Source organism: Apis mellifera, linkage group LG13, assembly GCF_003254395.2.
Source record: "Apis mellifera strain DH4 linkage group LG13, Amel_HAv3.1, whole genome shotgun sequence".
Lineage (NCBI taxonomy): Eukaryota > Metazoa > Arthropoda > Insecta > Hymenoptera > Apidae > Apis > Apis mellifera.
Genome location: NC_037650.1, coordinates 3,534,641 through 3,560,911, shown reverse-complemented (window position 1 = coordinate 3,560,911; position 26,271 = coordinate 3,534,641). Strand labels below are relative to the sequence as shown.

Here is a 26,271-nt window from a genome sequence, read left to right as displayed (position 1 = left end):
ACCCGGCGTTCCACGCATCAAGTAATTATTTCCCCCGGCCTCGTTTCTATTGCGCGCGATTTCCACTCGCATCGGTGCGTTATTAACGAAATTATATTTGGTCATCGATGGAGGAGGGGGGAAGCACTCGACGAAGCAGCTCGCCCCGGTCAGGTTTGCACTCCCTTTCCCGTCCCATTAATCGCGTACGATCCCGAAATCATCGATCGTCGATAATCTCGTGCATACAAATCAAACGTTAACTGCTGGACATTTTTTTTTTCCTCTCTTTTTTTGTTTCTCGAAACGCATTATTCGAATGATTCTTCCTTTTTTCTCTTTTTTTTTTTTCGTCACCGATTCGACGGTGGGGAAAAAAAAGAAAAGAAAGGATGGTTTTTAAAAACCTCGACGGATTCCAAGCTCGGCTCGGGTGTCTTGAAATCGCAAACGCAGGGAAGAAAAGGCTCGACCTTCTCCTCCATGTAGGAATATCTACCGCTGCAATCGAGCTCCGCGAGATATTGGTACAAATGTATGAAGGTCGGCAGAGGTATCATCGCCGATCCACCTTCTGGCTCCTCCGTCAGCAATTCGCACACGTATACCATCGTTTCGAATAGATTCTGCAAGGGAGGAAATCAGAAAGGGTGTACTACCAATACTACTGCTACCATCGCCGCTACTACTATTGTTACTATCATTACTGCTATTACTACTACTATCACCGCTACTGCTATCGCTTGCCACCACCATCGCCGTGAATCGCGGCGAAATTGTGGGCCGGCAACAATGGCGGGTGATTAATTTAATTCAACCGGTAACGATGATTCATCGATTCGAATTAAAGTCCGTGAATTAAATACATCCTGAGAAGGAAACGCGATCTTTGCATCCCCCCCCGATAACACGGTCCCGTTTCGCTAGTTTCATTCCAGAGGAAAAAATTTAATTACCGGTTAGAATGTCTTTTCCTCCCCCCCATTTCTCTTTTCCCTGTAAAAAAGCTTGCCGTTGTAAATTCCGCGAATCCAGGAGGAACAAAGAGCGAGCATCCGTTCTCGAATTTTTTCCTCCTCGCTGGGAGGAAATGATGTATTAAGCGGTAATAATAAAACGATCTTCTCGGCGCGAGAAGAACTGTCCCCGCTGATCGTTCGCGGTGCAAAAAGAAGGAGAGAAAAAAATAACACTATCCGTGCCAGGCGATACACCCGCGCGATAAAAACGCTTCATCAATCACGGGATCCCAGCCGAGGGGGGAAGAGGAATATCAGATCGATTAACGACCGTTTCTAAAAGTATCCTACTTAAGACGCGATGATAAAGATGGCAAACGAAGGGGATGAAAGAGCTTAGGCGGAGAGGGAGATGTCCTATTTCGAGTATTTCGAGTAATAGAGTAGAGATACGTGTCTTTCCTTCTTCTTCTTCGTCTTACCTTACCGAGGAATCCGCAAGCGATGGCGAGAAATTTGTAAAAGTCGCACTCTTTCTTGTCCAACAATTTGCCCACCAGCATGAGCTGGAAAAGGGTCTTGTCGGGCAGAGCGAGGCCCCGCCACTTCTCCAGCATGGCCTTCAAGCAAACATTCTCCGCGAAATTGAACACGTTCAAAAGGGTCTTCAGGAAGCCAGGCGTGATACCTGTTGGGTGGGTGAAGGGGGGATACTCCAATCTTTCCTAAGAAAATACGGGCAGATGTTGACGGCTGGTCAACCATCGATCCAAGCCTTCGCTTCGGGTCATGGACGATCCTCGTAACTCGGTAAAAGTTAACACCCTCCCTTACGGAAGGGAGAGTGTAATAGGCAGATCGATCCTTTTTTCTCTTTCTTTTTTACGCGAGCGAAAGAAAGGGCGTTCGTAGATTTCAAAAGTAAACGAAAGAATAATCGAAGATGAAGAGAATTTTTTCGATCTTCTCTTTCCGTTCGAGCAACCGTTTGCTTCGTTCTCAAAGATTTGTTACGAAAAAAAGAGAAAAGGAAAATAAGGGAGGAATCCTCGCGTATAGTTTCGAGTATAAATAAAAATATCGCAGGCAATGTCTCGGCCATCGCCACCCTCGCGAGCAAAAAAAGAAGAGAAAAAAGAAAAAGAAAGAAAGAAAGGAGAAAAATTCTGTTTAGAGGAGTAAAAAATAGGAAAAATAGGAGAGTCCGATAGTTCAAGGCTCCCGTAACTGGATTCTATTCCCGAGTCTATTCCGGTCACGGACGTTCTCTACGATGTATTAAAATTAAAAGAGAAACGTTGGTGGAAGAGGGAGATGGACGATCAAAAGGGAGAAATAATTTATACCGATCGATTTGTTTATTTCGATTAACCCGGTTAATCGAATTGTGATCGAATTAATAAAAAAAAAAAAAATATCCAGAGAATTATAATAGATTAGAGAATATATAAAATTGACGAAAAACTACTCGAACGTATCCCTCCCTCCTCCTTTTTTTTCGAGTACATTCGATCAGCAGCGAGGATGATGCAACGTAACGATAATTAAATTCAATTGATTCATTCGTCTATCTGCTTAATTACGCGGTACAGGAATAAGATATGATGCGTGCATGTAATGGTACAATGGGGGCAATAAAAAAAAATTAACGACGCTGCTCGAGTGTACGGGAGAAGAAGGAACGTCCGTTGAAACTTTAATCATCCCTTTTGTAAGATAATAGGGATGTGGAAATGTGTTACGTCAGCATTCGCTCCGACCAAACAAACCAGCCAGAGATTAAACACGCCACACGCCAATTTTCCGCTCGAAATTTCTTTCGATCTCTCTTTTTTTCCCTCCACCGGGAAGAAGAAATTGTTTTCGTTTCGAAAGGAACGAAGGAAGGCCTCGAAAGAATCGCGCGAAGGAGAAGAAGAGAAAAAAAGGTTAGATCGTTTACTTTGACAGGAGGGATTTCGGAATTGGCGAGGGCACGGAAATAAGCGCAAGTCCATTGCAAAAGATCATAGGGTTGGGTTCGAATCGCCGCTTTGGCATACTGTTTCAAAATGTATGGGAACGAGGATGGAATCTTGATCTGTTCGGCGCAGTAAATATCTTCCTTCTCTGTCATCTTTGACGCGAAGGGGAGAGGGAGGGGAGAGATTAGCAACAACGTTTCTCGAACGTCGGATCTCGATATCAACGCTCTCGTTCGCTATCGATACATGGATGGAGGGAAATTTCAATTTTCTTTTTTTTTTTCCCTCGAATTTCGAAACCCCCCCGATTCTTTGATGTTTTCCATAAAAGGACGGTTTTTGTATTTTTTTCTTTCTCCTCTCCCTTCCCTCCCGTTCTCGATCGAATCCTTTTCGACATCGACCAATGCTTTGAAGCAATCCTTTGAGCGCGGCACCTCTCGTCGATAAAAATGTATTTGGATTACGTGGAGAAATTTTCTTCCCGCGTAGAAAGAACGACAGACCGTGCGCTCGCAAATTGTATTTAACGCGTCCCCTTCGTTTCCACCACGATCCCGATCGTTTCTTCCCATCATGCTCGATCCATGATCACGGTGAAATCACGTTGAAACGGTATTTATTATTTACCCTGGCAGTATCGGTAGAAAAATATCGCGGATGAAAGGAAAGCCATCGAAAGGGCAAATATTGAGAGACGAATTGATCCGGATGAAAAATGGATATTTACTTTTTATCCACTTAAATTTTCCCCTATAATATATATATATACATATTCCACGCTTCGAATTTCCAATCTGCTCGAGCAAAAAATCCGCTCGAAAAGAAATCAGACGGGCTAAAAAAGAGACGGGCTAATAACACAGGGAAAAACGCCAAGCATCTTTCTTTGACAACCCTTTCTATTACAGGCGAGCACACGGGAAATCGACAACAGCGATGGAGGAAGAAAGAATCGCGTCGAAAGGCCCTCGAGGCGCGTCGAAAATAGCCCCGATTCGTATCTTTTGTTCCCCGTTATTGGGCCATCATTATCACCAACTGTCGCTCGGTTACGCGTGCACACACGTAATTCCTCCTTGAACAGATCTTGCGTCTCGTGCATAATGAATCGCGGTGCATTGAGCTGGCGGCGCACGAGGAAAGGGGAAAAGAAAGAGAGAGAGAGAGAGAGAATGGTTGCCGCCCGCTTGCATTCTCTCCTCCTTGCTTCGTCGTCCTCGTCCAAGCCACGCTCTCCCCCAAGTCGTCCTTCTCCCACCGATCGCCACTCCGCCGTAATGGCCGGGAATAGTTTCCAATCGATCGATCGGGACGAGTGGCTCTTCAACCGGCATCGAGCACGGAAAAAGGACACGCGAACGGCTCCCCTCCCCCGTTTTATACATATATACGTATTCCTTCATTTTGTCCGCATGAATATCGAAAGCTAGCACGAATGCTAGCTAGCGAGCGGAAGCAATTCCAGGGTGCCCCCCCAAGGGAACGGCCTTGGCGTCGCAACAGAAGCTAATAGCGGTTGGTGGTATGCTGAATGCGCCGGAATCGGGGGAAATAATCAGCCTCGTCCAACTGCCTATCGATATTGCCCTTCGACCCTCCTTCGAGAACCTTATCGAGCTTCAATTCGTCGTGAAATAGATAGTATCTAACTCAAGACGAGATTTCTCTCGACTTTCAACATCTTTTCTCTTCAAACTATTAATTATATATCGATTCCTTTGTTCCAAGGAAGAAACAAAATTTGTTGCGACGAAAGTTGAGACTCGTGCGGGACACGTGTTGATTTTTAGGCAACCGAAAGGTAATTCGACGAACGCAACAAATCGACAGTTGGCGGGTGGTAAGAATAATCAAAGAGCGGAATAATTAACGATCCGTGGAGGAACTCGTTGGGGGAATACGTTCAAAGGATAAAGAAAAGGAGAAGTCATCTCGAGCGAGAACAAGTTTTAATTAAAAATGTTTGACGAGCGGGGCGAACGATCGTCGTCAAAGTCGCCGCCTCGGGCCGACGAAGAAGAAGTTTGGGGAAAGCGCAATTTTTTATTTGCGCCGCCGTTTTATTACCTCGATTATCATAGCATAAATTACGGGGTTATACAAGCGGCAGTTCTTATCGCGCGCGATACGTCATTTCGTACCAAAGTTACTGCCCTCTCCCCCCCCCTCTGTAATAAGCTATAAATACGCGAAAGAAGCACGGCGGCGCACGCGTCCGAGCCTCGAAACACGAAGGCCCTGTAAAAATACGTATATATATATATATATATATTTCAAATGATCGATCGATCGACGACGAGAATTTGAAAATCGAAACAAGGTTGATGCGGTGATTCGTGAGAAAAGATCGATCGAGAAGGGTCACGGCGGTCAAGGGAAAAGATTGATAATCCTCCATTGAGATAAATGGGCGAAGGGTTAGCCGAGCGTAAAAATCGGGGGCGAAGGGAAAAAAAAAATAAAGCCAACTTTTTCCACCTCCTCCGATGATCCGTCGTAATTACGCCGACGGGCGTGTAACACGCGTGTACAAACCCGCTTCCTGGACGCTTCGTGTGAGTCGTTGCGTTACGTACACGTACGTCGATGCTCGGGACGGAGCGTTGCGAGGTGTAAGCCGCAACCTCGATGAATACCCCCGAGTAGCAACGCATAATGTATGTCCGCATAGTAGTTACGTGACCGGGGAACGAAAATAGATGCACCCACCCATTTCCCCGTCACGCTAACTTGCGCGCAACCGGCCGCCAGATAAGTCTCGCGAAGCACGTTTCCTCGAGGAGGAACGGTAATTCCTTTTGCCGGAAATAGAAGGAAACCGATGGATGCTAACCGATGAATGGCGGCGGTCGGTTCAACAATGCTCGAAACGGGACCGGTTGCAACTTGCTGTCGATCTTTTCGACAGAGCGAGGGATGGTAAAAGGAGAAGAAGAAAGAGATTAAACTCGATTGGAATCAACTTCTCGATCCTTCGTGTTGATACGGGAAGAAATATTTGAAAATATATACTACGTTTATATATAGTATAGTATTTCAGATAAGACATCTTTCCAAGCGTTAAAAAAAGGTTTTCTTTTCTTTTTTTTTTTCGAAGAGACGTTAGGCGAGATGTTAGCGGCGCGTGCAGTGTTTCGCATAAACCGGCGGCGAGTTTGTCTTCAAAGGCTTAAAGGGACAGGGCGAGAGAAATTATGCAATAACCGCGCTGCTAGGAAATGCGGGCGGCGCTGGTAATTCTACTTGAACGTATAATGATACGAGAGGAGGACGACGAGGCTCGTCAAAGTAAGCCGAGGGACTAAAAGGGACTTAACCCTCGAGCGCATAATTCATAACGCATTAGAGTCGGAGAGGCCGCGATCTTGATGCGCGCATTAGCCCGCCCTTACGTAATGTCGGCCAATTAAAGCGTGGGTGGAACGAAACGGGACGAAAAAAAGCTCGCGCGTTCAATCAATTCAGAAACGCGTCCCTCTATTCCTCCTCGTTGAAACAAGCGTCGATGTATCAATGCACGATAACTTTGCCCCAATTTATACATATATATATATAATATTCCCATCAGAACGGCAACTTCTGTCCGCCGAAGCGAAATTGCGAAATGTAATTTCGTTATTCTTTTCCACCAAAGCTGCTTCCCACCCCCGTTTTCTTTGATCATCCGACGCTAGGGAAACAAGATTACCGTTTTACATTGTGCATCGCTCGAAAGAGAGGAGAGAAAGAGAGAGAGCTCTTGGAGGAAATTTGTTGCCAGGTGTGGAGAGGTACCCGGTTTAATATCCAAGGATCAATTTTAACTAGGAGGAGGGAAGAATTCGCCTTCGACGACAGCCCTGCGGCCAATAAAAGAAGCCGTCGCGAGAAAATGGGAGGAGGAAAATCTATCCGGATAAACGAATCGACATCGTCGGTCGAGAAAAATGAGAAAGAAAAAAGAAGAAGAAAAAGAAGAGGAGGAGGAAAGGAAAGAGGATTTTAGAGGTATTATCCTTAGCATCCGGTTATGTTCGATAATTACGCAACCGCGTTCGAGGCGGAAGGTCAACAGGGGGAATTCTGAGTACGCTTCGGAGCGCGATCGAGCGATTAGATCGCGGCTGAGACGCAAAAGATCCCGTGGAAGACCCGGTCCGAGACGGTGTGACGTCCTCGTCGCCGTCTCTCAGAGAGAGAGGGAGAGGCGAATCGAATCGAGACGAGACGGGTCGAGTATCGATTAGGTTGGTGTAGGTAGGTAGGTAGGTAGGTAGAGCGAGGCGAAGTCACCGAGATACCAAGAGAAAGAGGCGACGGAAGGTGGCGGCGGCGGCGGCGGCTGCGACGCCGCCGAGGATCGATCGTCGCCTCTCTCGGCCCCAGCCGAAACAAATAAAACCGTAACGAATGTGACCACACACCACCGCAGCGAACTCCCTCGCGTTTTTCCGCCGATGATAAATCAGCGATCGAGGCCGAAGGGCAAAATTTTGATTAGCAAATCAAAAAGAGGGAGGACGATGCATCCCCCGTTGCGTACTTTCCCACAGACGGATGGGTTAAAAATCGAAATGGAATTTTTTTTCGCCGCAAAAAAATTCCCTTTCCCCCTCCCCAACGTTCCACATATTGGACGATCCTTCCTCTTTCTTTTTTCCTTGCTACTTTTTCCCAACGGCAACGATATATTACTATCTCGGGGAAAATTTAATTGAAGAGCGTGAACGGGGGGGGGGATAATTCGACGGCATAGGGTTGATCACGAGGCGCACTTAACGCGGGTGGAAAGTTGAGCTAGGGAGTATGTGTGGGTGATAATGACGGGGACAGTGGAGGACGATGTCATCGATCAATTTTACACACGCTACACAGGGAGGATGCAGAAAACGAGCAAAGGGAGCGCTCGACGAGCCAGCGATAATAACTCGGCCGCGGCTGAACTCGGTCGCAATTTCGAAGTTTAATTTCAAGAGCCAATAAAGCCGGGAAACGATAACAATAAGAGAAAGGATGGGGAAGAAAGGTTTAAAAATCGGATCGGAAGGCGGACTCCCGACTTCCACCGTGTGGAAATAATGGATAAACCGATGGATATGCTTTATCCATCGTGAAATCGGGAAATATTGTACCATCTCCTTGACGTGCTTCTCTTTTTATCGGGAGAGAAAAAAAGGAAAGGGAAAAAAAAAATCGCGCTTTGACGATGCAAGAATCCCGAAGCGCGACGGTATCGATATCGATTCGCAATAAAACTTCCTAGATAAGAGAGGGACAAGCGTTAAATTTATACTCGCCTCGTTACGACACAGATAATATTCAACGGTGGGGATTAATGCTCTTAGATTAACACGGTAATCAAATACGTACTTATCCGACCGGCGCCACGTATCTGTTTTGAATTTTATCCAATGTATTTATCCAATGCGAAGAAAAACGTGTCAAACCTTCTTCTAATCTCTCTCCATTTAATAAATAATTCCTCCTCCACGGTTCAGCGTGTTGCAACGCGTCGATCGATAACGGGAATACGCGATACAAAGGAAACGAAAGAAAGAAACATGTGTAGATCCTCTTCACGTACGTAAAAAAATACATCAGAGCAGAGGAAAATTACGACTCGAGAGAGATAATCGATCCGTTTCCAAAAGAATTTATATATATTATTTGTATTTTAAGAGAAATATTTCTTTCGATGTACGCAAGAATCCGCGAATTATCCGTATCCAATTCGTATCGCTCGTATCGCGGTCCAATCTCGATTGCTCGGCCAAGAATGCGGGTCGAACTTTCTCCATGCCCCGATACCGCGCGTGCACGCTTTATTATTACAAGAAACGACAGCGAGACGGGGCTGGAAACTATGATCGATCATCGGTTCCAGCGGAGCGGACAAGAGCGCGGCTCCGACCGTGCCGGCTTATAACGGTCGAACGATCGTTTTACGCCGAAGTTGACACATCGGGTTGGCAAATGCAGGTTATTCAGTCGCGTGGCGCGATCGATGCGATTTCAAGCCTCGTCGTCGTCGTCCTCCTCCTCCTCCTCCTCCTCGTCTCTTTGTCTCTCTCTCTCTCTCTCTCTCTGTTTCTGATTATTTCCTAACGGAAACGGGAATACGGTAAATCGGAAGGGGATGGAGGAGTCAACGACCTTTGGCTCATCCTTTCGATAATCCGATAAAAAAGAGGAGGAGGAGTGGCCCGATTCCGGTTAATTGGTCGATCAATTTTCTTCCGAGTCGTGGTGGACTTCACCCACCTCCCTTAAACCACCCTCCTTCCCCCGTTTCCTTCGAACAATTTGAAGCGAGCATCGACGATCGTTGTTGATCGAGCCAAGACGCACCATCGAGGCGGACAATGAGAGGATTTCCCCCAGAATTCGCAGAATCGCGAATTGATATAACCATCGTTTGTCCCCGTTTTAACAAAAAAAAGGAGGAGCGAAATATATATCGGCGGTCATCTCGTCTCTCCTCCTCCTCTTCCTTGGCTCTAAAACGGGAGCCACGATTTATTTTCGTTAATCACCACGCGGATCGCCAGGCATTTTCATTACGGGCGCACGATATCTGCGTAAGTAGGAGCGCGAAAATACGGGGTGGGCCCCGTATTAAACGATATTAAAGCGACACAAAGTTATGGAGTCGCCTCCCGTAGGAGTGACGTAGGGAGGGAGTATTAAAAAGCAAGTATGAAAAGCGTCGGCCGATTTTTCTGCAATGAAATAACGTATGCCGGCTCGTGTGCGGTCGTCGCGTAAAAAATTTAATTCCAATTAAATCGGGAAAGCGAGCCATAATACCATTTTATTCGCGTGTTTTCCCATCCTATCCGATCGATTCCATCGCGATGAATTCGATATAACCGAAACATACATGATGCGTGTATTTCCCTCGAAATACATCTGCATCCCCCTCCCCCCTTTCGAAACATCGAGGTTACAAAGGCACGAAATCGAATGCATAGAGGATGATATACGTTAGAAGGAATTTTAACTCGATAGAGAATTATTCTAATCCTAAGTTTCCACCGAAGTGGTTGCAATTTTTTTAAATAAATAAAAAGTGAATCGCACAACTCGCTGTTATTAACAGCGCTCTCTGAATGCAATTTATCATCATCGCCGATGCACGCTCCGATCGCCACAATGTAACTTAACTCGGAATTAATTTAATTCTAACTAAAACGATGATGTGAAATAAATATGGAAATAAGAGATCGAGGCAACGATTTCTACAACCGCTTCTTCCCCTCCTCTCCACCTGACGTCTTCAAGTTAAAATACCGTATCGTCGAAATTCAACAAACATCCCTTTTTTCTCTCCCCTCCCTCCAATTAATCGTGATTAGCGTACTCTGAGACGAAGAGGGAGAGTATACACGGAACTATCATTAGGAAATTCGAAGCTACCAAGAGGAGAGGAAAGAATGAATCTAACGAAGCTTCACGGAGACGGGAGGGGTGGAAATAAAAGCGCGGTGGCGGTAACTCCGCTAATTGGTGCCGAAATTGCGTCCAATTGACGGGCAGACGCTTCATCAGCATCGCTATATAGGGAAACTCTTTATGGCAGACTCTGGTGGTCGATTCGATCTTTCCAACCCCTTCCCATGGATCGCGTTCCTTGCGAAACAACGTGTGTTTCATTTCACAGGAAGGAGGAGGTGGTGGAGAGAGAGGTAGAGATTGTCAACAAGATGCTGACGATCCAACTTCCTCCTCGTCAGCCACCAAGCGACGAGAAATTTCCCTCCTGCCGATTCAGCGAATCCGTGCTCTCCCGGCGCGGGTTACATCACGTCGCGGGTTACAACTCCCTTTCTTCGAGTTACTTAGAAAGAGGAGTAGAGAGAGAGAGGTTTCCTCTCTCTTTCGGGGTCGAGTACCATCTTTCCCGATTCCTCGCGTTCCATTATCACCTCTTCTCCTTTCTTGCTGGCGCGGCGTTCGAAAACACGATCGAGGAGGACGTGGTTTCTTCTTGTCCGTGTCCCGCCCACGAGAAGAAAGTCGCGATTTCAAACACGGTTACTCGGCGATACTCGAGATTCGTTTCAATCTTCTACTTTCTTTTTCCAGATTGACGAGGAAAGATTCTCGAGGAAATCAACGGTGAAGGGTTAAACCGTCGAAGGGTCAATGGTAATACTTTTAACACGATCGATCGAGCAGAAGGAATGAATGTGAATTTTTATTTTTCCCTTTCTCTTCCGAAAAAAAGTAAACCGATTAATAAAGCGGAGGTCTCGTTTTATTCTCGTCATCGCTTTTGCCTTCCTCTTTCGGAGGTCGAGCGCGCAAAATCAATACCGGATTCGCAATTTATTCGCTCCAACACGAACGCAACAGATGCGAGCTAACAGTCGAGGGGGGAGGAGGAAGAAGTAAAGCGTTTTAAGCGGAAATATTTTGTCCAACGCGGAAGCGCCTATACACGCGCGTGCTGTGTCTACACAGGCAGAGGCGTACGTGCATACGTACGTAGTACTTTTCTAACCAACTTCGAGACAGCGTCCCATTCAACACCGGATCAAGTTGTACGAGTCCCGGGGAGAATCGCGAAACCCTTTTCTTTACTACAGAAGCCACCCTTTATCCGACAGAGAGAAATAGAAAAGGAGAAACTTTCCCAAGAATCGCTTTTTTTAACTTCTCCCGCAAACTAGGTTTAAAAATATACTGTACGCTCTCTGTTATACATTTTTTCCCTCCACGATTTGACCGTCTCGAGTCGAAAGTCCTGCCGTTTCCAAGTTTATCACCGAGAGAGAAAGAGATCTCGAATCAAAAAAATCGGATTCTAATTTCAACGAGAAGATACCGAGCTTGATTTAATCCGTGTATCCGACAATCTTTTGGCGAAGAGTTCGCAATCATCCGGCTAATATGTGGACGAGTTTTATTAGAGGGTGGTGACGGACGTGACTCGCAGAAACTCGTAGGAGAGAATAGAAGTGGAATAAAAATATCTTTCCATTGTGCGAGACGATGGGGGGGGAGAATGTAACGTGGCGGGATCGTGGAAAGGAATGACGGAGCGATAATGGAGGGGAAATATGGGCGAACATTCGTTATAACAAAAGTTATCCGCTCTTATCGGCCGCCATTACCCTTGCATTTCCCTTGCATCGCGTTGCGTTTATAAATTGCTGCGAGTATTTTTGGAAGCGGGCTGCGATCCATCCCATTGGCGAATTCTTGGCAAACTAATTTAATGTCAACAACTCGTGTCGTTGGCGCGATCCTAATCGATTTCACGGAGCTGCCGTTCACGGAACAGAGGAATGCGCGATGAATTTTCCTCGCATTTCCCCTCCATCCTTTTAATTACGATTCTCTTCCCGAAATTATCACGGAATTATCACGGAATTATTACGGAATTTTTCTCTCCTATTCGATCTTGCCAAGGAATATGATTTAATTAGATCGCGTGTAGAGTGTGTCTCTCCGTGGCCGCGTTAACGGTGGAAAGAAATCATGGAAATCGTGAAAGACGTCGGCGGGGAAAAAAAAGTGTCGCGCTCGAAACGTATTCGTGGCTCTTTGTCGCTGGAAACATTTCGCCTCTCTGGAGGCGACACGTTTCCGCGTACCCAGCCAGCCCCCGTGGCACCGATCTAATATAAAAGAGTAATGTAATATGTATTTGAATGGGTTGTGCGCGTGCAACGAGCATAAGCAGAGGGAAGGTCTTAACGAGGTCTTGTCGAGGTCTGATTTAATTTCCAGGGCACGGAGGCATTCGACTGATAACGCTCGCCAAACAGGGCTTGCGAACTTCGAAATTCTAACATTTCTCGCGAAAAGGAAAGAAAGAGAAGGATACAGTATCTAAAAATCGATCTAAAAATCTACATTTAACGAGTGTCTAATTAATCGTCGTATTCCGGGATTAATAATCCGCGCGATTATCCAACACTTTATCACATTAATAAACGTTAGCTAATTATAATCGGAAATACCCATCCGATTATTACTCTCTCGTTATCGGCGCCGATTAATCCGCTCTATATATATATATACCGAGCTATATCGGCAAAAGTGCAAATTACAAACGTCAAAAGCCGGAACGAATAATCCGTACGAATCCAGATTTATCGCCACCTCGCTCCTCCAAAGATATTTAAACCCTCCTCGTTATCCTCGTAATATCTAAACGCATTCGGTTTTGCATTCGAGCTAAGTTGCCTGTTTACACGCGCCTTCAACCAGAGTGACCAGACCTTAACGAGGCCTCGTTTGCGGCTCGATCTAATTCCCCGCATGCGGCCGCGTTCCTCCATGAAAAGCCAACGTTCCAACCATCCCCGTAAAAGGCACGTGAACACGTAGAAAAAGGGGGTTCGATGGGGGAAAATGAGGGGGAAAAAGATCTTTCTTCGCCGGAGAGGAAACAGCACGAGGGCTCTGGATCAGCGCAATTTAAGAAACCGCAGTCCGTTTCGCTCGTGCACAAACTTAATCCGTCCGATGCACGGAATGCGGAATGATCGTGTCCTCCGACTGTATGTATATATATATCTGGAGAAATGGAGTTCTCTAGCAAGCTTCTGGTGGACTATCCACCATCGAAATACGAGAAAGAGGAGGAGGAGCGCAGACTTTACGGCCGGATATTTGTTTTTCCGGCCTGAATGCTGAACACTCGAGGCGAATCAAGTATTCATAACGAGAGGGGAGGGGGCGAGGTATAACGGAAGAAAAAGAGAAGGCTCTCCTTCTCGCGGGAAAGTTAATTGGACAAAGTTGAAAGAGACTAAACCGAGCTTCGTCTATCCCTTCCCCCACCGGAAAATATATATATATATATATATACGATTAATTTCACCGACTTCTCCGACAAGTTTAAATTAACCCCCGAGAAGAAGAACAAGTTTCGGAAAGTCGATGCCCGAGAAATTTATTTCCGAGTGAAACGGTTTATATTAATATATCGCGGTTTAAAAAGGAACGGAGAGAGCCGTAGATCAGACGTGACATTTTTGGGAAGGAGAAGAAGAGGTGTTGTGGATCCGACGCGTTTAGTTAAAATCCGAGGTCACGTCCGTCTGAATTATCGAATCGGATGGAAGGGAGAAAATAAACGGATGTCGAAGAAAGGGAAGCGAGAGGCGGATCTCGAGGAGAAGGAAGGGGGATGGAGGAGGCAGATATTGAACAGATGTCGCGTTCAATGTGCAAATGTACGAATATATGTATATATATATATATATACGTATGGCAAATGAAAACTGGAACAGGAGAATCAAGAACACGGTGACGACACCGCACGATGACACGTACGCTTGTAATAATCTACCGCATATAGGCCGCACACTTGACGTACGTGTGTGTATATATACATCGATACTCGCGGAGAGAAGCAATGGCGGAGAAGCAATTATCAAGGCATTAAATGACGCGAATAATCATAGGAACCTTCTGTCGCGATTCTCGTTTCTCATTCACCGCGTATGTACTTTTGCTCGAAGGAGGGAAGAAAGAAGAAGAGAGAGAAAGAAAGTTGAACTATCCCCAAAGTACCGTAGAGCGCAGATATCGCGGAATAATTGATTGTTCGAGAATAAGAGAAGCGTCGTATAATAATTCTTTAGAGGCCGTAACGTGTCATAAAAGTACAGCAATTCCAATGAAACTAATTTAACTATACTACTACTACTACCATTACTCTCTCTCTCTCTCTCTCTCTCCCTCTCGAATCCACGAGTGAAATTCACCTCCATGTTTCTCATTCGTTTCCCATCCGAGAGATCGATCCTAAAGATCTCGGCGTAACGGTGCCGCTAATATAGGTAGCTCGCGATTCACCGTTTATTCCGACTCGAGTCGATTTCACCGTTTCTATTCATTATCGATCCCTGCGCTTGAAAACCGGGAAATTAAAGCACCCGCGGGGACTTGTGAATCCGCACCGATCCCGCCGTGCCATTCAATTATCGAATAACCGGGAAGCTAGCCGACTCAAGCCGCTTCCAACGTGCTGCGTTCGTACGGTACCGTTGCATCGTAAAATCCGGAGAACGGCACGTTCTGTCGTTGTTGCGTTTATTCTTTCCACACGCGACCGTTCCTCCTCTCCTCTCCTTCGTTTCATCCTTCTTCCCTCCTCCTCCAAGTCGTTCTTCCTCTTCCCCTCCCCGCGCTTTGACCCCACAACACGCTTCCAGGATACGTATGTATGCACGTATCCCCGCCGCGTGAATATTCGCATGCACGCGCTTTCGGTATGCAAGCAATCGTGCACTAGATTCGTGGCTTCCGTGTTCCCAAGATTCCGGCAATGTTTATGCATCCGACTTGTTGTCGTATATTCGCGATGAAAGAAAGGGGGAGAGGGAGGCAGGTGTGAAAAAGTATCTGGGAGGAAGATTGAAATACAGGTCCTGTTTTTCTTTCTGTCTCTTCCTCGCTTCTCTTTTTTGGTGGAAAAGCCGCCAGTTGTGCGCCCCTCTTTTCCAATTAATAAACTCTCTAGTTCGTCGACGAGGGGGATGTTAAGTATCGATTCGTACGCGCGAATCTCTCTCTCTCCTTTTCTCTCTTCTATCCCGACCATTTTCCTTTCGAATGGTAATTGTAAAGAGGGGGCTCGTTAAAGCGAGATAAAAGTACGCGGGTTTGTTCGCTCGCGTAAACTGGAAATTAAATGGATCTTGGCCTTCGCTTCGGGGAAAAGTTTCGGACGAGGGAAAGAAAGGAAAAAAAGAAAAACACAACTGTAGAGAGAGAGAGAGAGATGGAGGAGAAGATTGCAAGGCGAGGAGGAATCCCCAACGATTTTCAGGACTTTTCAACTTCGATCATAAATCGTTGCTTTGTTCGAGGAGTTGGAAATTTCGAAATGGATTCGAGACACGTAGGGGGTGTAATTTCTTGAGAGCAACATGTTTTCACCCATAATGGGGAGGGAAATCTATACAGGCCGCAACCTTATTCAACGGGGGATCGATCGAATCGAAGGGTGGCGAACGGCGAAGCCCTTGTTACGGCCTCGTAGCTTCTCGTTTCCCTCGAATCGAAAGAGAGATTTTGACCCTCCTTTGGAAACGACCCCTCCCTTTCACAGTTCACGGGCTCGGCGATGCCTCTCCCCACTTTTGCCGCGCAGTTTCGCGACGGCGTTGCATTATGCATTTCCCGCAACTTCGAAACGGTTCAACGATGCGGCTTTGCGCGCTTTAACAAATAATACCTGCAAGGTTACATTTCTGCAAACGTGTCCCGCGCGTACGCCATGCCCCCGTAAAATTTTAATACGATCCGCCGTATTAAGGGAACAAGCTTCCGAGTTTTCGCCAAACTGTGATAACGACTCCCCCCTCCAAGCCTTTTCATCACACATCGAGAGCTTAACCTAACCACCACGCTCTTCGAATTCGCTTTTCGTTCGAATGCCGCCCGAAAAAAGCCTTGCCAGGCATATTAAAAAAGTTTCCTCCCTTGGAATTCGAACGCGGGGCATTTTCAATCGAGGGGAGAGAGGGAGGGGAGACCCTGTCCCCTTAGATTAGATGTATTCTCTAATTAAAAAATTCCACGTAATATCGATCCACCGCATTTTCGAACTCTCTTCTTTCTTTTCTCTTCCTGTCTTCTCTCTCTTCTTCCTTTTTCTTCTCTCTCGCAACGAAAAGGCAACAACGATACAATCGAGATTAACCGAACATCTCGTTCCAATCTTCCTTTCCTTTTTCACGCGCGAATCGAGTTTTCGAAAAGAAAAGAAAAAAGTGCGCAAAACGAACATTTTACAATATAATCGCGCGTGATCGTCGAGTATCTCTCGCGAGGAAAGGTTGGAGAGGAAAAGAGCGTAGGGGGATGGGGGTGGGGTTGAAAAGAGGAGAGAAGTGGCGGTCTGAGTGGACCGCCGTCGGCGCTCGCTCCCGCCGACCCTGTTCGCGAGGCCGACTGCGAGTCGGCGGCGGTCTCGTCTCGAGTGTGCCACGGAACTCGCGACACGACGACGACGACGACGACGACGAGGACGACCTGTCGCCGTTTCCCTCCGCTCACCTCTGCTCTTATCACCGCGTTGCTCGCCTCCACGTTACTTTAACCCGACGCGGGGACTTTCTTTGACGCGCGATCGCCCAATAAAACGGGTCGTAAAAAAAAGAATAATTACGCAGCCGCTACTCGGTTCCTTTTGTCTCGTTGGAGAAGAGGGAGAGGGAACGAGAGGAGGGAAGGAAAAGGTCAGAGGCCTGCGAAAAGGGCACTATCAATCGGCGAAATTCAACGCGTTTTCTAATCTGATAAATTTCTATTTCCTATTCCACTATCCCTTGCGACGCCATTGCGTACAATGGCGAGTAACGATCACGTCGTTGCATTTACTATATGCAAACGACCGTTGCACACCGACTAGATCCTTTACCACCCTCGATCGATCGTTCTACGCGCAGTAGAGTCCACCAGGCGCGAAAGAATACGTGGCTTCGACTAATCCGCCGGAGAGAGGGAAAACTAGCCTCGACTTATTATTCCCGTCCGCATTATCCAAAGGATATATACCGATCGTACCACGTTTCCCTTCTTCCCTTATCCTCGAAACGCACGAGTACAGGTTTTCCGCTCGAACCGACGAGCACAGTTCGAATCACCCTCCCCGTATATTCCCAAGCGTGCGGCGCCAACTTCTCCTCGAGCAAGATGGGCAAATTCCCCCAAGTTTGATCCGCGATCAAGTTTCGCGATTGAAATTGCGAACGAGGGTTGGTTCCGCCGGGACAGTCAATCGAAAGAAAAAGGAGAAAGAGAAGGAAGCGAGCCTCGCTCGTTCGAATCCATCTCTCCAACGAGTTTTAGCGATGGAAGTCGCTAGGGAGGAGAGAGACAGAGAGCGGAGGAAGAAGAAAGAGGGGGTTGCGCAAGTTTGCACATGCATGTCCCGTCTCGACAACATTGGCGACTTGGAGGGCACCGATAACAAGGTAATGCACGCGGTGTTACAAGATGCGCCCTATTACCCCGCCTAATTGAGTTACACCCCTCTGTCCTCCGCGTTGTTATTATTAATTAATATACCCATTAATTAGGGGGGAACCGATCGAACCGTTTAACAGGCTCGTCCGACCTGAACCAGCCATAGGCCGTATAATACACACGTGCACGCGAGCGTTACATTCTCTCCTATATTCTCCTAGGAAGACGAAGCAAGGGTTCAATTTAAGACAAGGGGATGGAAAATTGATGGAGCGAAATTGGGCTCGGTTAAAAGACAAACTCGATGCGGGATAATTCCGATAGGAGGAGGACCGTTGTCTCGCCTCGCAGGGAGTTAACGTGCAAGTTCGGGTAACGAGATAATATACAGGCCGTGCACGTCTATGGAGTCTGTAATTCGTATCACCGGGGTAAACTCGGTTACCAGGAGAAAGAGAGAGAGAGCTCGTCGATCGTGGGGTGTCGTTAACGCTGGCACGGAATCGGCGAGATCAAAACCGTCAACCGATTCCATCCGCCTCGAATCGCACATTCACGTTTTTTTATTAAAAAAGAGAGAGAGAGGGGGAACGAACGCGATGAAATCCGAGTATTACGAAGCGTGACGCTGTTAACGCCGTCCCCCCACAATCGGTGTAAAACGACGCCGGTGCGAAACGAACGGAATTCGCGACACGGTGACCGATCGTTTTGAAATTCCGCGCGGGAAAAAGTTGGAGCGCGGCAAGGAAACCGAGCGGAACCGTAGGAAAGCGTGTATCTGGCGTAACGTTTAACCACGAACACCGAGATATCGGCAGCTGTATCTATGGTGCCGCATAACTGCAACGGTTAATGCACGCCGCTCCAATTTAATATCGCGTTATTATTATTACAGTGTATCGGCGGGTCTCGAGTTTTCGCTTGTGAAATCCAATGGAACGGAATCGAGCGGATGGACTCGATAGGTTCTATCAACGACGAAACCGCGGAAAGATATCATCGTCGCTGGTTGAAATCAGATTTTCCCCGACGCGCATGGTCGGACAGCGGGATGTAAACTCGTTGAAAAGCGAGGAGAGGGGGGATTTTGAAATTCCGCGATAGGAAAATTCTGGCGGGTAGAATTTCCGGATTAATCCCTCCTCTTCCCCTCCGTGTTGGTCATCGTGTCGAGGAACGCGAACTTCGATTCGTCGGAAGGGGATGGACGGGGAGGCAACAAAGTGAGGCAAGAAACTTTGCGGAAACTTTACGATTCAAAGTGGCTCGACTCGCTTAGTTGGCTCGATAACGTTCACGAGAGCTATGATGCACGGTATCTGGTTGCAGCGGATTTAACGTTGCTCGAGACTTTCCGTGCCGAGACGATCCGACGAGATTCGTTGGTTAGCTAAACCAACAAGCCGATTTCGAAAATCCCCTTTACGCGAACGAGGAGGGAGGGGAGAGAATCTATCCCTTGGAGGATCGGTTGTGCCGGGCTTAACTTTCACGACGCCAAGGATTTCGCCAAGGATTCGCGCAAATTCGACTACTACTCGAGGTAACAACGAGACAAAGATTTTTTGAGGAGGAAAGGGTTCGATCGAGGGAGGAATTATCGCGCTCCTAAATTCCTCCCTCTCCTTTCTCTTTCTTCCTTTCTTTTCTTTTTCTTCTTTTCATCGATAACAAAGTATCCTCTCCTCCCCCTCGATCGGTGGGTATCCGCAGCGACCCAGATTCATTTCGTACACAGGCCTGTACAGCGGTGCGTACATAACAGGGGAGGCGGGGGTGGCGTCAAACGCGATCGATTCCGGTGGCATAAGACGCCTTTAACCTAAGTCTCGGGGCAAAAGTGTATGCATTTGAATGGAACGAGGCATCGTCGGAATGACGCCCCCCCTCTCCCTAAGTCGCCCCCAGCGCTCGACCTATATTCTCCCCGAGCTGATCCTTTGTGAGCCAAGAAGCACAAACTCGTCGGCGTCGGCGGGCGAACAAATAGAATTCAATGTGTCTTTTAGAGAGCCCCTGGTAAACCGCAAACCAGAAAACCTTCTCCTCTCTTCCCCCCCAACGAGGAGTCTATTTTAACGCGGACGCTCTTAATTTCAATAGCCCTCCTCCCCCTCCTTCGAACGTCGTCGAATAAGTATTTTCAATCTGGCACGGATATATTCAAGGAAATATATAACTATAGCGGTAACCATAACAACCGGCCGATCGATTTATTTTCAAATACCACCGCGACGCGCTCATTTCCCTTCCGCTCCCTCTCCCTCTCTTATTCTATATTTCCCTATGCTTTATGTCCAAAACGATACCCTAATTTCTTTCGTATCTTTACGCATCGAAATTGGCAACAAAATCGACGTGAATCGCGATTAAAAAGAAAGAAAAACCGTTTGTCCGTCGAACAAGTTTGATCGACTCGATCCGAATTGCATTTACCGAAATTAAACTGATCCGAGCGTAATGAAACGTTGTATCACCGTTGTGCGAACTACCCCCGTTTCGGCTACGTGTATAGAATGAGAGAGGGCAGAGAATAAGAGAGAGGAGAAGGGTGGTACGAGTGGGTTGCAGGGCTTAGAGGTTTCTAGGAGGGTGCTCGAGGAGGTTGGGGGTGGCGAAACTGCGCCGTACCTCCGCACAAGAATTTCGCGGGGGAAGTACGTGCTCTTCTATGCGGACGAAAGCGTAGCGCATCGGTGCAATTTCACAGCCGTCGCATCGCAGACACGGGGAAATGCATTCTTTCGTCTTTCTGAATTCCGAGCGGGACCACGTTTCTATTCGAAACATCGGCACTGCTTTGCCTGGAAAGGAATAAATAAATAAACAAAAAAATCCTTCCCCAATGCACGGATGTCGCAGCCCATCGAAAATAATTTCATGGCGATTTTTTAATCAACGATAAAGAAAAAACTGGACTCTCGACGAATCCCTTTAAAATTCCTTTAAAATTTCTCTTACCCTTCCTCCTTCTCCTCCTCCTCCATTAATCATCGCTTGCGCGGCTGCCATCAAGTTTCACGAAAATCACGATCGCGTGCTTCCGTTCCGGAGGAAAGAGTCTCTGTGTCCTCGCACGCGATACGAGAAAATGGGAATCGATAAAGTAAACAGGAGGCAGGGCACGATACAGGAGTTAATTCGATTAGGGGAGGCGCGGATACGAGATCAAACGTGTTTTAGATGGTCGATAAGGGAGGGAGGAGGGAGCTTTGTGAATAGCTTGCTCGCGATGACCGTGTGAAATCCACGAAACGTTTATACGACAAGCACGAGGAGGAAAAAGCGTTCGACTACTAACGGAGGATTCGCGCTCGTCGAATCGGATACGGATATCTCGAGTGGCCGAGAGATCGATTTCAAATAAAGCGGAAAAGGCAGAGAGAGCCTTTAGCTATTATATTTGACTTTCGACTCTTTCCTCCCACGTCCGCCCAGATATCCTCGATTTCACCGAGCAAACCGCCGCCGATTCAAAAGGGTTTCCAAGCGTGGTGGGGCAACGGCTCGCTCCAATGCACGCAACATTCCTTCTCTTCCTTCCTTCGAATAACGAAACGAGCGTTTATCCCTTCTTTATAAAAACCTGTGGATAAAAGGAAAAGTGGAGGAAAAATCGGTAAATCTCGGGTCGAGTTTCGAAACAGCTGTTAAAAAAAGTTGCGGTATGAAAGGAAAAAAGGAAGGAAATTAAAAGAAACGCACGAGGATAACGCGCTTCTTGAACACCTGCTTCTCGTTGTAAACGAAGATACGAAGTTCCAGATGAGAGGTCGTCACGATGGTCGTCGTCTCCCGTTTCCGCTCAGTTTGCCAGGAGCCCTTGGCTCGCCTTGCCTATACCAATCCATACCTATCTACCTACCGACCCACCTCTTTTTTTTCCCCCCTTCGTTCATTCTAGTTCGTTACAACCGGTCGATGTAGCTGCCACCAGAGACCCCGTAAATTCGACTTCGCTCGCTGGGACGACCTATCGCGTATCGCGAAATTTTTAAGAGGGACCCTGACCAGGCAACGGTCGATCGAGCTCTCCCCTTTTTTTCACGCTGATTCTCTCATCCTCGAAACGGAGAAATTTGAAAGAAAGGATTGGACGCGCGCGGAATTCTGCAAAAAAGAGAGGAGGAGTATCGAATTATTTATTCAAAGTTGGAGGCAAACTATCGGGAGAGCGAATCGAAGGGATGGCAAGCGTCGCGAACTTCAGTCTCACAAGTGAAAGTTGAAGACGATTGGGCGAGGTGGTGGACGGGTTGAAACAAAGATAACGGTTTATCGCCGTGCCCCGACGACGAGAAGGACGTTCCTTAATTCATCTGAACCGGGGATAGCGTCGCCCGCACCACCTGTACCTACGAGTAGATCTTTGTTAAAGTTTAAGTAAGGAAGGCTCGCGAGAATTTTATTTGACACCTGATGAATGTGCTCGTGCCACGGAAAGGTAATGAGAATTCCTGGGTCGTGAGCGAGTCAAGTATGAAGTATTGCTCGTACGTATAATGAAACGGAAAGAATTGGCCTGAAACAAGCGGAGATGTTCCAAGATATAACGCATTTTTTCAAAAATAAGCGAGAGAAGAAAAAGACGAGGAGAAAAAGATTCGAAACAAGGATTAAGCAATTCGAATGATTCGATTAGAATGGGATTAATCTTCGAAGATAAAACGGAACAAATATGGCATATTGTCGCCAAGTTTTCGAATCGAAATGAATGAAACGGATATGAACGACGGAAGGAAGATGAATACCTGTGTGGACGCGCGTGTACAGGGGTAAGAAATAATAAACGCGGATAAAATGCAATTAAATACTAGTTGAACGATGAATAATGCACGATACGATCTTGAGACTGACTCGAGCAAGAGGCAGAAATACGGCATCGAGTCCGATGCAATTGATTCGTTACGAGAACGTTTCGATGAATGAAAACTAATATCTATGAAACAAGACGAAACGGAAGCTTATCTGTGAGGAGCGTGATTCATGTAACGAGAGAAACCATTGAAAAGAATCGCGATATTTCCTCTCTCGCCTAACTATCGGGGAGGGAAAGAGCAAGCGAAATTAACCATTTCGCTTAACGCTTCGCGTCGAGCTTGTTTTCAAGCGTTGAAAATGAGCTTGAACGACACTTTAACGAGTTCGACATCGTCCCAATGAAGAGGAGGGGGGAGAAAACGCGTATTCGAGATCGCTGCTCGATGATTTCGCGAGCCTCGATCGATTCCCCTAAAAAAAAGGACTCCTGTTTGTACCTCGATGCAACGAACGCGAGCCGAACGATGCAATTTCTGAAAAGCTTAATTTTCACTCGACGCGGCATATTTTCCCTTTAATTCGTTCGTGGAAAACAGGAACGACGGACGAGATGATGATACGAGATGTGTACCTTTCGCGCATTGAAAAGATCCGCGGCATACGTCCAAAATATCGTATTCCCGTATTTTTTTCTGCCCCAACTATCGCGAAACATATACCCTCCCCTCTACCCGTGTATAAAGCAAATCTCCATCCGAAGCTGTTGCCCGAACCGAGTTTTCATCCCAGACAGATTTTTTCTTTTTTTTTTTTGCCCCTCGTGAAATTCTCTAAATCAGACGCAGGTGGTATCAAAGAGAGAGCTTTTAGCCGACGCCTGGCTTCGGCGCAAACACAGAAAAGTTGGGTCCCTTCCATTTACGGATACAGAGCGAACGAGCGAGAGAGAGAGAGAGAGAAGAGAAAGCGAGACGAGGAGACGATTCGATGGAGGAGACGTTTTCGAAATCGAGGATCGCGATAGAATTTCGATGGTCGAGGCACGAAGCAATTACACGAACCGGCGCGACGCTCCAAGGTAAAGTGGGTATCGAGTACGTGAGGAGCGGTTTTACGATCCTCTCCTCGGATCGTCACGATCGTAAATGAGATTCGACGAGCACAGTCGCCGATAGTTATCCCCCCGGTTTCCGCCGTTCCTCACGCACGGTTGCATCGAGGTGCCCTGCCGTGGAAATAGAAGAGGGTACATACATACATACATACATACGTATATCGGGGTGGAACCGGGAGAAGCGTAGAGATACGGACTCTGGGAAGGAGTCGAGACGAGAAGGGGACGAGAAGGGCGGATTACGGAGTAAAACCGGCTGCGAGAAAGAAAGAGTCGAAGTAGAGTCGACGAGGGAGAAGGACGAACTAATCGAGATAGGAGAGAAGAGAGAGAGAGAGAGAGAGAGAGGGAGAGAGACGTGGAAAAAGAGGATTCCCCTGAACGTGTCGAAACGAAAGGTAGTACGCAGCGAGGAGACTGATGGATCGAGGGAATAAGAAGAAAAGAAAAGGATAAAGAGAAAACGACCAAGATAAAGAGGCTGAGTTCCCCGAATCCCCTCGCCCATCGGTAAGAATTTCAACCATCTGGCTCGTTCTATCGACTGTTCGACAATGTTGCGTCGTACGGGCGAAGCGCTTACGGCTCCCCACGAGGTCGCAGATAGTAACAAAAACAAAAACCTTCAGGCGTGTATATAATCGCGTATATAAACAGAGATAAACACAAAGGAGAAATTGTGTACGTTAAATTGTACAAAGACGCGTAATACCGGTTCTTCTTGTCCCCAACGTGCATAAAATATATTTTTCTCGTATTTTTTTTAACGCGGCATGCTTCTCTGCCTCGATCCCTCTCCCTCCGCCCCCCCGCTCGGCTCGAATCGGAGCCTTGAATCGGTCCAAAAACGGAATATCCGTGGCTCACCGGTTTAAGAACGAAAGTGGCATCGATTCTCCCTCTCTCCGATCTCTTGAATGAATCGAGTCTCAACCATGGCACAGATACGACGCACTTACTCAGCGTGCCGCACGTGCCTGTTGTGCATACGTAATGCGTATTGACACGTCGAGTGACAGCACGCGGACCAAGTCACGCTGCGAGCCACTCGTCGAATCGATACACACGATCGGGAACACACGCACGCACGCATACACGCACGCACAAGGGGGTCGAGAATCTGAAAATTGCGTCGAATCGAATCGAAACGTAACGTAACGCGAGCGAAACGAGAGATAAGAAAAGAGGATTGTTTTACACTCACCGGCAATGGCGACGAACAGGAAGAATATCCACATATCCATGAGCATGCCGGCGAGGCGTAGCCGCAAGTTGGTCGTGGTCGCGTACTCGAGCTTGTCCATCACGCTCCAGGATTCATAGTTGAGCGTATATGTTGAGATTCCGGGTCTCGATCCTCGATCCTCGACTATTTCGGAATTCGTCGCACACAATATCACTGTCCGCGATAATTTGAACACGAGCGAGCACAAGCGGGAATGTTGATGGAACACCCGGGACCCGTGTCACCAGCGTCCTGATCCCACACTCGTGTCCTTCCTTCCTTCCTTCCTTACGAACCGTACTGGAACACGAAGCAGGCTCGTGGCATCGTTGCTGCGTTTCTCGCCGAGGAACGCGGCCGTTTCGAGGCTGAGAGAAGAACGCTGCCAACCGGGCACCGCGTATATACGTTGGGAAACAAGGATGGGACGAGATGCGATGGGATGCGTTCGGCTGCCTGCCACGCGTGTCCTCCTCTCTGCGTGCCTGTGTTACGCTTGTGTGTGCGCTTGTGTGTACGTATCGCGAGCGTCCGTTCACGGCGGAGGTAGATCACGGCGAGAATAGATCGGCGCCCGGTCCTCCGGCTGGCGTCCCTTCCGGATCCACGCTCGCCACCAAGATTACGCGTTCGATTATCGGCCGAGAGACGACACGAATCCGCGAGGAGAGAGGAGAGAGAGAGAGAGTGCGTAGTCGCCGCTTCCGAGCGACGGCGTGCACGAGTACGGGGCGACCGTGGTCGTGTGCTCTCACCACCGCGTTGCCCGGAGTATTGACCGACTCGGCTCGGCTCGGCTCGGCTCGACACACGGTGCGCCGCTCTGCGGCCCAGACCAGACGAGGAGAGATGCGGAGGGGGCGCCTGCCCTCTCACGACTACCGTACGACTGATCCTAGCGTACGGCTGCGCGCGCACTTCGGCTCGTACGCGAGCGGCTCCGTCCAAGCAGCTATACCTACGCTTCAACCGTGCCAATTCAACCATTCGATGGGGGCCTTGGACTTCTTTCCTCTCCTTTCCTTCCTTCTCTTTCCTCTTCCTTTTTTCCCTTCCTTTTTTCACCCACCCTTTTTTCTACCCTCCTCTCCGCCTCGAGACCTGTCGTATTTCTTCGGCAACGCGCCGCGTTCCACGAGTAAACAAACGATCCGACTCGCTCGTTTCGCGCACGACTCCTCCTCGCCCCGATTCTTTTTTTACTCGAAGCTCCAAGCTACGCACAGCGATCGTGCCACCGGATACCTATTTCTTGATCGGTTTAACAAAGATATCGCGAAACGGATCGGATCGGATCGGTTCTCTTTCGTTCGCGATGCGCTTCGTTGTCTCTAATCGCATTCATGGTTC

At 47.6% G+C, this 26,271-nt stretch overlaps 1 protein-coding gene across 2 annotated transcripts in view; it reads right to left on the bottom strand.

Annotated features, from left to right (window-relative positions):
• Nucleotides 1-25,954, bottom strand: part of LOC102654165 (transmembrane protein 132C) — a 47,972-nt gene extending 22,018 nt beyond the window's left edge. The window contains exon 1 of one of the 2 annotated variants that reach the window (XM_006558510.3): nucleotides 24,901-25,954. In XM_006558510.3, coding sequence (XP_006558573.2) covers nucleotides 24,901-25,000 — 100 coding nt within the window. In that variant the 5' untranslated portion in view covers nucleotides 25,001-25,954. The remainder of the gene's footprint in view (nucleotides 1-24,900) is intronic. The other variant, XM_006558511.3, reaches the window with a different exon arrangement.
• Nucleotides 25,955-26,271: the final 317 nt, after the last annotated feature.